Genomic DNA, 12313 nt, shown 5'->3' on the forward strand with positions numbered 1-12313 from the left:
TGAAGTGTTTCATTTGAGTGTGTATTTGTGCTCTGTCCCGAATGCCCTGAAGATGCACACACACATTTGTGATGCACGGTTTATCTATCAGCATGCATGACGATGAGGTGAGTCAGACAGCATGAATCCTTGAGCAGCTTAGAAATTTCTTGTAGAAAGACTTTTTTGATTCTATGACTGGTACAGAATGCTACTACAGTTTGGTTTAAAAAGCCTAGCTTGAAAAATACTTAAAATACTTAAAAAGAACAAAGCTCTGTGTGATCTTAAGGAAAAGTGGCAAGGCGGCTTAGTTGGGGAAGCTGGGGGTTCGATTCCTGCCTCCGCCCTGTGTGTGTGGAGTTTGTGTATTGCCCCATGCTTTGGGGGTTTCCTCCTGCTTCTCTGGTTTCTTACTCCAGACCAAAGCCATGTGTTGTAGACTGATTGACATTGCTAAATTTTCTGTAGTGTCTGAATGTGTGTGTGTGTGTATGTGTGTGTGTGTGTGTGTGTGTGTGTGTGTGAGTGTGTGTGTGTGTATGTGTGTGTTTTTGCGTGTGTGTGCTTGTGCCCTGCAATTAACGTTTTAAAGTTAATAAAACAAACAAACAAACAAACAAACAAAAAAATGCAAATAGCAAAGACTCCGTCGTGAAATATCGTCAGGAAACCTCCTGGTACAAGGCACTGACACTGGAGACTCAGAATTTGGCAAACTCCAAATTTTAATCAAACTCCGATGCTCCGGATCTTTTTAGCTGGATCACATTCCTAATATTGTTTCACAAGAGCCGAGTCGAGAACCCGGGTATTGCTGCGTGTTTATGACACGGTTGCTTCACACACTCTGTGATTCTTCCTAAACGTTGTTTTGTCCTCTTCCCCTCTGGCCTGATCAGTTGGAGTCACAAAGACAGGCTGAGATAAATGAGGTGCCGGGTCTTTCATACTGCCACCTCGGCGTTAATGCAAGCGATGAAGCATTACCTTTCATAAAAGCTGCGGATAATGCTACCGACGCTGAAACCTTACTGCCCGATATGATGAATCTGCAGCTATTCTGTTGGTCAGCACAGAAGCAAAGAAGCAAGCTAACACACACACACACACACACACACACACACACACACACACACACACACACACACACACACACACACACACAGAAAAATCAGCATGGTACCAGACACCTAATTATTTATACAGTGAATCAGATTCTCCTTGAGGTCATGTCTCCTTCCCCATCTCACACACTTCGAAGCACACAGTCAAACTCAGGGTCAGACTCTTGACATCCTCTGGAGCAGCTGAAGGTTAAAGGTTTCGCTCCAAAGCCAAAGTAAGCGAAGACGACAGTGAAATCCCTCAGTGCTACATGCTCACTGTGAGCAGCTCGGGGAATTTAACACACAGTCCTATGGTCAATGGTGCGAGTTCTTTAACCGCTCAGGATTATCAGGATAATTTATAACCTTCAAACTTAGAATCATGCTTATAAAGTGTGATTATCACAATGCTACAGCTAACGCAACACACCTGATCAATTTACAATAACATTTTGAATAAAAAACACACAATTTCTACTTCACCTTGCACACACGTCTTTCTGCAACTGTACTACTACAGTTACTGGTTCTTCTTCTACAGTTTCTGATACAACAGTTACTGCTACTTCTACTACTACTACAGTTACTGTACCACTACTACACCTACTGTTACTGCTACTTCTACTACTACAGTTACTACTACTACTGTTACTTTTACTACTACTACTACTACTACAACTACAACTACTACTACTACAGTTACCACTACTACACCTACTGTTACTGCTACTTCTACTACTGTTACTTTTACTACTACTACTACTACTACTACAACTACAACTACTACTACTACTACAGTTACCACTACTACACCTACTGTTACTGCTACTTCTACTACTGTTACTTTTACTACTACTTCTACTACTACAGTTTCTACTACAGTTACTACTACTACTGTTACTGTTACTACTACTAATACTACTACAGTTACTACTACTACTGTTACTTTTACTACTACTACTACAGTTACTACTACTACTGCTACTACTACTACTACTACTACAGTTACTACTACTACTACTACTACTGTTACTTCTACCACTACTACAGTTACTTCTACTACTATTACTACAGTTTTTACTATGATACATGTGCTACTATCAACACTATGAATATTCCTGCTGACTATTTGTCCTAGTGCTGCTTCCAACCCTGCTACTTCCAGGTCTATTCGTCCTGGTCCTTCTGTGTGTGTGTGTGTGTGTGTGTGTGTGTGTGTGTGTGTGTGTGTGTGTGTGTAAACAAAAAGACAGCGTGCATCAAGCGTTCACAATATCCATTATGAGGAGTCACAAAATGCTGCATTTAGCTACAGTACACTGTTCCTGTGCAATTACACATTATAACCTCTAGGATATAACTTTCACATTAACAATGCTAAAGCATTGTGCACATTCGCACAGTCGCTCTCAGTTCAGAAAGGTTGCGGGTTTTTTTTATCGAAACCCTCGGTTTGTACTGAATAATCTCGGTGCCTTTGTTTTTTCTTCTGTTTACTCATGTTTCTCTGGGTAAGATACAATCTTGTTCCTTTCTCTGTGTAGAGGTGATATCAATCTATAAACATTTTCTAGCCGTGATAAACTAGGCCCTGAGGGCTGGAACGCTACCGAACAGAAGAGTGAAAGAAAATGTCAGATAGGGGTGAAGAAAGCAGGTCAAGCCTCTTTCATCTGCTCCATTTTTAAAGCTAAGGCTAACCAGTGCAAAGCAGAGCCTTTGGATATGTTTGGAGTCTATTGTGTTGAAGGGGTGAAGATTTGACACTTCAAAACTCGGTCCAGCTAAAGTTACTATGGTAATAATAATAATAATAATAATAATAATAATAATAATAATAATAATAATAATAATGATAATACTTATTATCATTATTATTATTATTATTATTATTATTATTATTATTATTATCATCATCTAGAATCCTAAGTTTTAATTAGGAACTGTTGTTAAACCATGTTCATGTGATCTTCAAAATCCATATCCACTATTTTTTTTTTTCTTTAACATCTTTCTCTAACACAAATTCAGCTCTAAGTCCAACTTTTTGTATAAGCACCAGCATCGGAAAAAGAAATGCTCATGGGTTTACTGAAGAACCTTAAAAACACTGGACCTTGTTTATCAATCAATCAACAAAGGGATTTATTCGTAAATTGTTTTTTAAGCTAAAAAACAAAACAAAAAAAACCCTTTACTCCAGAATCCAGCTCTCAGAAATGTTAAAATCCTACAAGAGCTCCCGTGTTTGTGTTTGTGATCGGCTACAAATCCTATAGTGGATGTGAGTTACTACAATTGTCTATCCAGTTTAAGCTGTTGCTAAATCACTTGTTTATTTTAATCAGATGCACAAATTTAATAAAACCTTAATAGATTAAATGAAATTTATTATTATATAAACAATTAAAATGATCATAAAAAGTGTGTCATTTGACACGAACTAATAGAAATAACTAATCAGAGGATTTAAATAAATAATTCTCAATCGTAACCATATGAATCAGTTACAAAAGTATTGGCACCCTGTAAAAAGGTGGAAGAGTTCATCACTTTCAGGCTGCAATGGCTGAGCTGCACCACTGCTGGGGTCAAGCTTTCGCCATTTAGTCGTTTTGTCAATTTTAGCTCTGCCTGTTATGCAGTTTTGTAGTTGTGGTCACATGTAAATCAGCCGTGCAATTGATATTTATCAACCACTTATCTCCATGCGAGTATGAAGAAAAGCCTTGCTTGTGCTCCACATCTCTAATAACTGATACTTACTTTGACTTTTCCCAGGCTTAATATCATCATAGCCTTGATTACATGAGATGAAATGATCAATTTCTCACATCAAGGGCTAATTCTGAGACCATTCAGAGACCTCTCCTATTAAAAAAAGTGTCCGAGTCTCATGGCTTTGAGCGTGCAGTGCAATGTGATCGTGAGTCATAAGTGAGTCACGGCAAATGCTGCGTGCACTCTGACTGACAGACACACTCCAGGTTGCCTGGGAAACACCGCTTCACGGAAAAAGACATAAACTAAGATGCAGCAAACATAGTAACTCAATACCTATTCAGAGGACGAGATAAACTGATCTGCGTGCGAAATAGAAGAGTGCGAGCAGCTGCACTTTCTGTTCAATGACATTGCTAATGAGGAAACGAAATTAGCATCTAATTTTTTTCATTTAATAACTACCAAGCAGAAGAGAAGAAAATTTGTGCTGTAAATCCATGAAAAGTAATAACTTTCCAACAGACGCTTAAGTGTCACTGTGGCTAATGGTGAGAGAGGTGTGGAAAGCAGGTGCAATTATTCACTTACCCGCAAAATCTCCTCCACACAGCTGGAGTCATTGGGCAGACTGACCTGCATGAGGAAAAAAAAAAATCTCATTAAAATGGTCCAGGAAATGCAGGATATGGAAAACTACAAGAATATTAGCCGCATCTAACTTGTGCCACAACACACTGACTGTTTATCAGGTAACCTTACAATAGTTTTTACACTTTTATGAATGAATTATTATTATTTTTTAATCAACTATTATTTTTTTTAAATAATATATTCTTATAATTTGATATTTTTATTTTATTTTTATTTTATTTTAATTGATTACTTATGTGTAAATTTAAATTGTATCCACATTTAACTATTAAACATATAAATAAAAAAGAGATAAAATAAAAAAATAAAAATCTTTCTTTCAGTTCAAATCACAGTATAATTGTGCACTTGATGAATAAAAGATAACATAATTTCTGAGTACTCTTAGCAAACTTGGCCATTTCATGACCGCAACCTTACATAAAGCTAATATAAGCTAATATAAGCACGAACTGAAACTTTTCAAAAACAAAAGTTACAAATAGCAAAACCTTTGACAAGGATGGAATTTTCAGTCTTTCCCGTCTTTGCTTATGAGTTTCCTCTCATAAAATTGAAAGAATTCACTTTTTATTTTGAGACAGATCAGGCTGAAATTAGGCCGCTGTTCTGGCTTTTGCATTGCACACAGGCATGCTGGGAGCTAGATAATCACCAGCTTGCATCAGCCCATCATAAGGGAGAGAAATGTCAGCTAGTATACATGTTGCAATAGCTCACCAACACTTTTAAGCACACTGAGGGAAATAGTAATTAAACACTAAGAGGTGTCCGGTTGAGTAATGGCACACAGTTGGTCGCACATCAGGGACATAAGAATTGTTTAATAACTGTAACAGTACACTCTGTCTAGTTCTTTTTTCAGCTAGTCACTACACTACATTGTGAGCGTTTTGGCCGTATCACTACGCTGGCAAATGATAATTTCCAAAGCTTCCCCTTATTTGCTGAGCTGCTTCCTTTCTCCATTCTTGGTGCACACTTAGTGTGATCGAGCACACTTGAGATGAGCTAACCTGCTTGAGAGAGACACTCTTCTCTTGTGTGTAACTGGATGATGACATCAGTCCACTGCTGGCATGGAAACAAGCCAACATTTGCTCTAAAAAGTCAAACAGCCTGAGGGGGAAGCTGTCCAGTCTGTCCAGCTGCCGTTGTGCAATGTACTAAATCTGGTTTGTGCTAAGAAAAAACCATCCCACCCTCCATCAGACCAGGAGTTCCTCAGTTCCTTTTCTGTGTCAAAACAATGCTGTGTATAAAGATGGCTGAGAAAACCCTGAGAAGTCACTGGTCCCAATCACAACTGGCATCAATGTACATCCTGGGTGATCAGATAGCAATCGAACAGCGTGGGTTACAGGTGTAAGCAGGGTCAAATACAACTCAAATATCTGATCTGATAACCCAAAACTCAAACCCCTTATTTCTTTTACTAATAGTAACAGCTATCACCATGTAACAATGTAGCCCCCTAGCATAGAATGAAACAGAAATAAATGTTTAAAAAAGTAGCTTAGCTACAAATTATAGGGTAGTAACACTATGCTGGGTAGTTATAGATGTTAGCAGTAGCAAAAATATAGACAGCTAGCATAGTATGAAATATATTAGTAGTTAAATCTACCTGATATTACCAAATAGTAGATACCAGCAGCAGTAAATGATAGGCAGCTAGCATTTACTGATATCAGCAATTGATAATAGCAGAAGTCAAATATAGCCGGCTAACATTGTATAAAACAAAAATAACTGTCAGAAAAGGAACAAAGAAGTACCTTGGTACAAATAATACAAATAATAAGTTATATATAATAATACAGTAAGTACAATTAATAAGTTAAATCACCATGCGGGGTAGCTAACTAGTTAACTAGCTAACTAGCTAACTTTTTTTGTTTACTGATATTAGCAAGTAACTGATATTTAGCAGTAGCTGTAGCAAAATATAGCTAGCTAAAATAGTATGAAACATATTAGTATGTATTATTATCAGGTAACAGATGTGGGCAGAAGTAAATAATGACCAACTAGCATGTCATGTAGCATAATAGACTTTTTTAACTGATACTAACAAGTAACAGATGCTATCAGTAGCAAAATAAAGGCTAATAAACAAAAATTAATATCATGGTAGTAATAAGCTTAGGCAACCTAAAATATATGTGTTAAATGAATTAGACGACTAAGCTAGCTAGCTAAGAGACTAATTAGGGACAACTGTCTTTCTGACACTGCTAGAAACATTTATTTTCAGCTCATTTTTTTTCTTTTGTCTGGTTAAGAGTCAGACAAGAAAAAAAATGCTATTTTATTAAATATATCCTGTCCTGATGACAACACAAATATATATATATATACTTATAAATATACTTTTCTTATTATATCTACAATAATGTCTCCATCCTGTTAATGAACCCAATTTTTTTGAATAAATAAATAAATAAATAAATAAATAAATAAATAAATAAATTCCACAGCTAGCAAGGGCAAAGGGCGCATAGCAAATGCAGCAAGCTGGCAGACATAAACTTCCTGTTTTGTCAGGGCCGGCACATAATATCCTGTTCCCATAGAAACCTAATGTTCAGGCTGAGCCGCTCTAATCAGATGTTGCTCCTCCATTGTCCTTCTTTGCTCTGATATTAGGAGTGTGCTGGAGCGAGCCTATTGCTCTGACACTCCAGTTCATTCCGGAGTTACCTGTGGTGAACCCCATTTCGATTCCAGCCGAGACGCTAAAAGGCACTTTTTTTTGACGGCATGTGCCGAATGCAAAGCTTGCTTTATATCGCCGATGGGCTGACAGGAATGTCACAGATATAAAGAGGGGATTCGTGCATGCTGCTAAATTGTTTATGCTAGCATTTTTTTTGGGGGGGGGTGTTGGTGTTCTGGCATTACGCTTTGCTCTTATCCGAGTTCAAACAAAATAACCGAATATCATGCAAATGCTTCTGCGACATTTCCCGTATAGGGAATATGTTTTTTTTTTCTGGTGAAATAGACATAAGTAATACAACCAGCGGCCCAATTTCTTCCTCATCTTCCTCAGTGTTGTTGTGTAAAAAATGCCGGTTGTCCAGCTGAGACCTTATTTCTGCTGTATGGCAGGAATCCTCTACTTTCCTGCAGCTAGTGACTGATTGAATGGTTTTACGAATGATTTCTCACCGATAGTTGATGTCTCATGAGAATGAAAAAGCACTGCAGGTTGAAATGTTCTCGAGAAAGTAGGTATAGTTGAGTAAAAACAAACAAATAAAAAAAAAAACATTTTTGTCATTACAAATAATTATAAGTCCAAACAGTGCATAGTACATTTTTTTAAATAAGTAAGTAAATAAATAAAATATTCACAAACATATATATATATATATATATATATATATATATATATATGTGTGTGTGTGTGTGTGTGTGTGTGTGTGTGTGTGTGTGAATCTGTCTATATATCTATAGATAGACAGATTCAGTCGGTTCTAATCATGGCAAGCCACATTGCTGCATATTTTCCTTATATCAGTTTAACACCATGTCTCTTTCCAGGAAGTTAAAAAAAGGCTTTTAATTGACAGATGTAGGTATTGTGTCAGTGTCAGAGGTTTTTTGTGTCATGGCTGCAGAAACAGGGAAAAAGGTGCTTATCACTTCACTTCACAAAGAAATCACACCGTATAGACGTCACGTTCCTGTCCGGTGTGATACTGTGGTGGCATTTACTTTGGCTGGGATAGGATTTTTCTCTGGAATTAGCAGTATGTGGAATGGAACAGCAGATAAAATGCTTCCTTTTTTTAGAGGAAAAAAAATGAGCCATCATAGTGAAGAGTTGCACTTAGCACTTAGCTTGGTGTAAATTGTGCTTAAAAGTAGAAGAGTTGCATGACGAACAAACCCGCCCATCTGAGAAGGGACAGGAAGATGGAGAGAGGGAGATGGAAGAAGGACGGATGAGTCTACCTGTCTTACTGTCTGACAATAGACGGAGAATTGGTGTTGAAATGGGAGGGTTGGCATGATGGATGGCAGGAAAAAAAGGACGCGGCACAGTCGACAGTGACAGCTGGTGCAGCCCTATGAAGGGACTCGTGTCCTGATATAGATGAGTAGGCAGATGAGATGAGAGGAGAAAAGGAAGTTCTTCTGCTCTGCAGGAGTGTGTGTGTGTGTGTGTGTGTGTGTGTGTGTGTGTGTGTCTGTGTGTGTCTGTGTGTGTGTAGCAAGTCAATCTAAAAATGTGAAAAAGATGTGACAAGAAAACAGAGATAGACTCTATATACAGTACAGTATGAGGATCTGACCAAAAGCAGAAAGAATTATGAAAATTAAATCTCACATCAAAAAGAAAGAAAGTAATAAGGTGATGTTTGCTCTGCAATCTGACATGTATCTCCTTCTGAAGGACTGTCATGCATAATGCTGTCTTTGAACTATTGACAACGAGAAATAGACAAAGAGAACAACAGTGTGTATGTGTGTGTGTGTGTGCGAGAGAGAGAGAGAGAGAGAGAGAGAGAGAGAGAGAGAGAGAGAGAGAAAGGGAGAGACAGACAGAGAAGTGTTCAGGTCCATGCACTTTGCCCTTCTTCTACACACACCGTCATGCATGATTTAGACTGACTCAGCCAAGTCACGCTTGTTGAAAAAAAAACCCAAAAGAGATAGAGAGAGAGAGAGTAAATGTGCAGAAAATCCCAACTCTTCTACTTTCTGGGAAAAAAAAAAATCTGTAAAGAAATTCAGTATCGATCGCCGCCTGACACCGAATACTCGAATCCTGACTGTAGATGTGTTTGTAGATTTCTGCGATTCAGCTTAACGTTCACGTCACCAGCACACGACCTGAGAGCCACGAGCCATAAACGAAATACAATATTTATCTGCAGGATCTTCACACAGATGTGGTGAAAGCATTTCCGATAATTAAATTAAACCGCTGATGTGGAAAGTCAGCTTTTAATAATAAACAAACAAACAAACAAATAAATATTTCTACAGACCTGGTAAAAGGTCAGTTTTAACTCGTGTGGTGTTAAGGAACTTAGAACACGTCACGCTTCTAAAGCAATCTGCAGGGAAGCCAGTAAACGAATAAACAGCCAATAATATGAGTCTTCACGTAAACTGAAGTCAATGTGACAAACGGCAGGCTCGCACTTCCTGCTGCAGTCCGTATCGACGGCTCCGATTTGGGTTTTTTTTTCCCCCCCGACTTCGAATGATCATTGAGCTGCTTGGCAGACGAACTGGAGCTGAATTCAATCAGAAAAATAGAGATTGTCGTGTTGTTGAGTTACTCACTAAGATGCTTGTTGTTCCGGTGATTCATCAGCTTTTACTGAGATTTCCACGACCTTTGTAGAGATTGTGGATATTGAACAGTTTCATGCAGCTTTCTGCTTTAAAAATGTCCATGGTGTTTTTCACAAAAAATAAAATCACAAAAAAGATGTCGCTCACAAAAAATCCTTTATTTTGTCACATAGACATGACAGCACAGTGAAATACTTTTTTTGCGTATCCCAGTTTGAGAGGTTGGGGTCAGAGCACAGGGTCAGCCATGATACAGCACCCCTGGAGCAGAAAGGGTTAAGGGCCTTGCTCAAGGGCCCAACAGTGGCAGCTTGGCAGTGATCAACAATTCAGACCGATAACCGCTTGAGACACCACTGCCCCCACCAAATACCACAATACTGGGGTTCACAAAGAGTCTACAATGTCAGGATCTGATTAGGAAAATAGAAAATGTTGAACCCTTTTTACCAGCTCACTGGTGTTAATCGACTTATCAGACATTTTTAATCAGTATAAACAAAGTCATTCTTTTTTCGTCAGTCACAAATCTAATATAAAGAACTATACTTTCATATGAGCCTCATACTAACCAGTATCATGACAGCTGAATATTATACTAAAGTGTAAGGTAGATAGATAGATAGATAGATAGATAGATAGATAGATAGATAGATAGATAGATAGATAGATAGATAGATAGATAGATAGATAGATAGATAGATAGATAGATCAACTTTGGTGTAGAAAAAGTATTTTCTATATGTTCTGGATTATTAGCTTTAATATGGATTTTAATGTGAGTGAGTGAGTGAGTGAGTGTGTGTGTGTGTGTGTGTGTGTGTGTGTGTGTGTGTGTGTGTTTATGTGTATATGTAGTATCACTGGTGATGTGTAAATACTTGTGGGTTGGCATGAATTAACAGCATAGAGATGTTTTTAGATAAAAAACGAAATAAGAATAAAATAAAATAAATCTATAAAAGAAAAACGAGGGAAACAACCCTAGAATTTAAGTAATAAAACAGCAATTTTCACAAAAATATTAAAATAAACCACTTATGGTATAACAGCTAACGGTTCTAATTTGTTCTTAATGAGAAGAGTTACCAACACTCATCTATTGTTCAAAGCCTTTCTCCGAAATCATCAACTAAAACACAAAGGCGTTTTGTAATAATTCAATTTCATTGATGACTTGACTTCCACATGACTTACGTGTTTACTGACACGTTCAGCGTGACTGAGTTCTCGTGACATTTATAAGGAAACACACGACTGTAGAATATTGACATTGACCATTGAATTTCTGTCGTCAGCACGGTGCGCTCCTCACATTCCAGCAGAGCACTAAACATCTCCCTCCTGTAATTACACAGCAACGAGTCTCAGAGTCTGTGAGATTTACAGAGCCAATCATAACGCACCAAAACAAATCTACGTATAAAGTAAAACAAATAATTCATAGTTTTATAGAATGTCCACATTACCACACTATCACTACATTATACAGAATAACAGAAACACTTATTTTCCATTTTAATGAAGTGAGATGGAGTAAAAACAACCCCAGACATAGAGGACTATACAGTAAGAAGATCATATCCTACAGTACATGCTGCACAGCTGCCTCTGAATCCTCACTACGGCGTCTAGTGAGAGAAACAATCCCTTTTGTGTCCTGAAAAAGGGAAAAAAGAAAGAAGGAAGGAAGGAAGGAAGGAAAGAAGGAAAGAAAGGAATGAAGGAAAGGAATAAGGGAGGAAAGAAAGAAAAGATGAATGATAGAAAGGAAGGAAAGGAAGTAAAGAAGGAAGGAAGGAAGGAAGGAAGGAAGGAAGGAAGGAAGGAAGGAAGGAAGGAAGGAAGGAAGGAAGGAAGAAAGAAGAAAGGAAGGAAGGATGGAAGGAAGGAAGGAAGGAAGGAAGGAAGGAAAGAGAGAAAGAAAGAAAGAAAGAAGGAAGGATGGAAGGAAGGAAGGAAGGAAGGAAAGAATAAAGGAAAGAAGGAAAGAAAGGAATGAAGGAAAGGAATATGGGAGGAAAGAAAGAAAAGATGAAAGATAGAAAGGAAGGAAAGGAAGTAAAGAATGAAGGAAGGAAGGAAGGAAGGAAGGAAGGAAGGAAAGAAGGAAGGAAGGAAAGAAAGAAAGAAAGAAAGATGGAAGGAAGGAAGGAAGGAAGGAAGGAAGGAAGGAAGGAAGGAAGGAATAAAGGAAAGAAGGAAAGAAAGGAATGAAGGAAAGGAATATGGGAGGAAAGAAAGAAAAGATGAAAGATAGAAAGGAAGGAAGGAAGGAAAGAAGGAAGGAAGGAAAGAAAGAAAGAAAGAACGAAAGAAAGATGGAAGGAAGGAAGGAAGGAAGAAAGGAAGGAAGGAAGGAAGGAAGGAATTAAAGAAGAGAGGGAGAGAGGTCAGATAAAAAGTTGTACAGTGGGTTAGGAAGCAGAGATTGTAGAGAATTGAATATAAAAGCTAGCATTCAGTCCAGGACTCTATCATCTAAGCGTGACTCAGAGCAGAACAGAGTGTTCTTCAGACTCTGACTGATATCT

General features: G+C 37.9%; 1 protein-coding gene across 2 annotated transcripts in view; it reads right to left on the bottom strand.

The window, feature by feature from the left end:
- Positions 1 to 12313, bottom strand: part of aff2 (AF4/FMR2 family, member 2) — a 221374-nt gene that overhangs the window by 90928 nt on the left and 118133 nt on the right. For both annotated transcript variants that reach the window (XM_027154627.2, XM_027154626.2), the window contains exon 4: positions 4401 to 4445. In XM_027154627.2, coding sequence (XP_027010428.2) covers positions 4401 to 4445 — 45 coding nt within the window. The remainder of the gene's footprint in view (positions 1 to 4400; positions 4446 to 12313) is intronic.

Source organism: Tachysurus fulvidraco, chromosome 17, assembly GCF_022655615.1.
Source record: "Tachysurus fulvidraco isolate hzauxx_2018 chromosome 17, HZAU_PFXX_2.0, whole genome shotgun sequence".
NCBI lineage: Eukaryota > Metazoa > Chordata > Actinopteri > Siluriformes > Bagridae > Tachysurus > Tachysurus fulvidraco.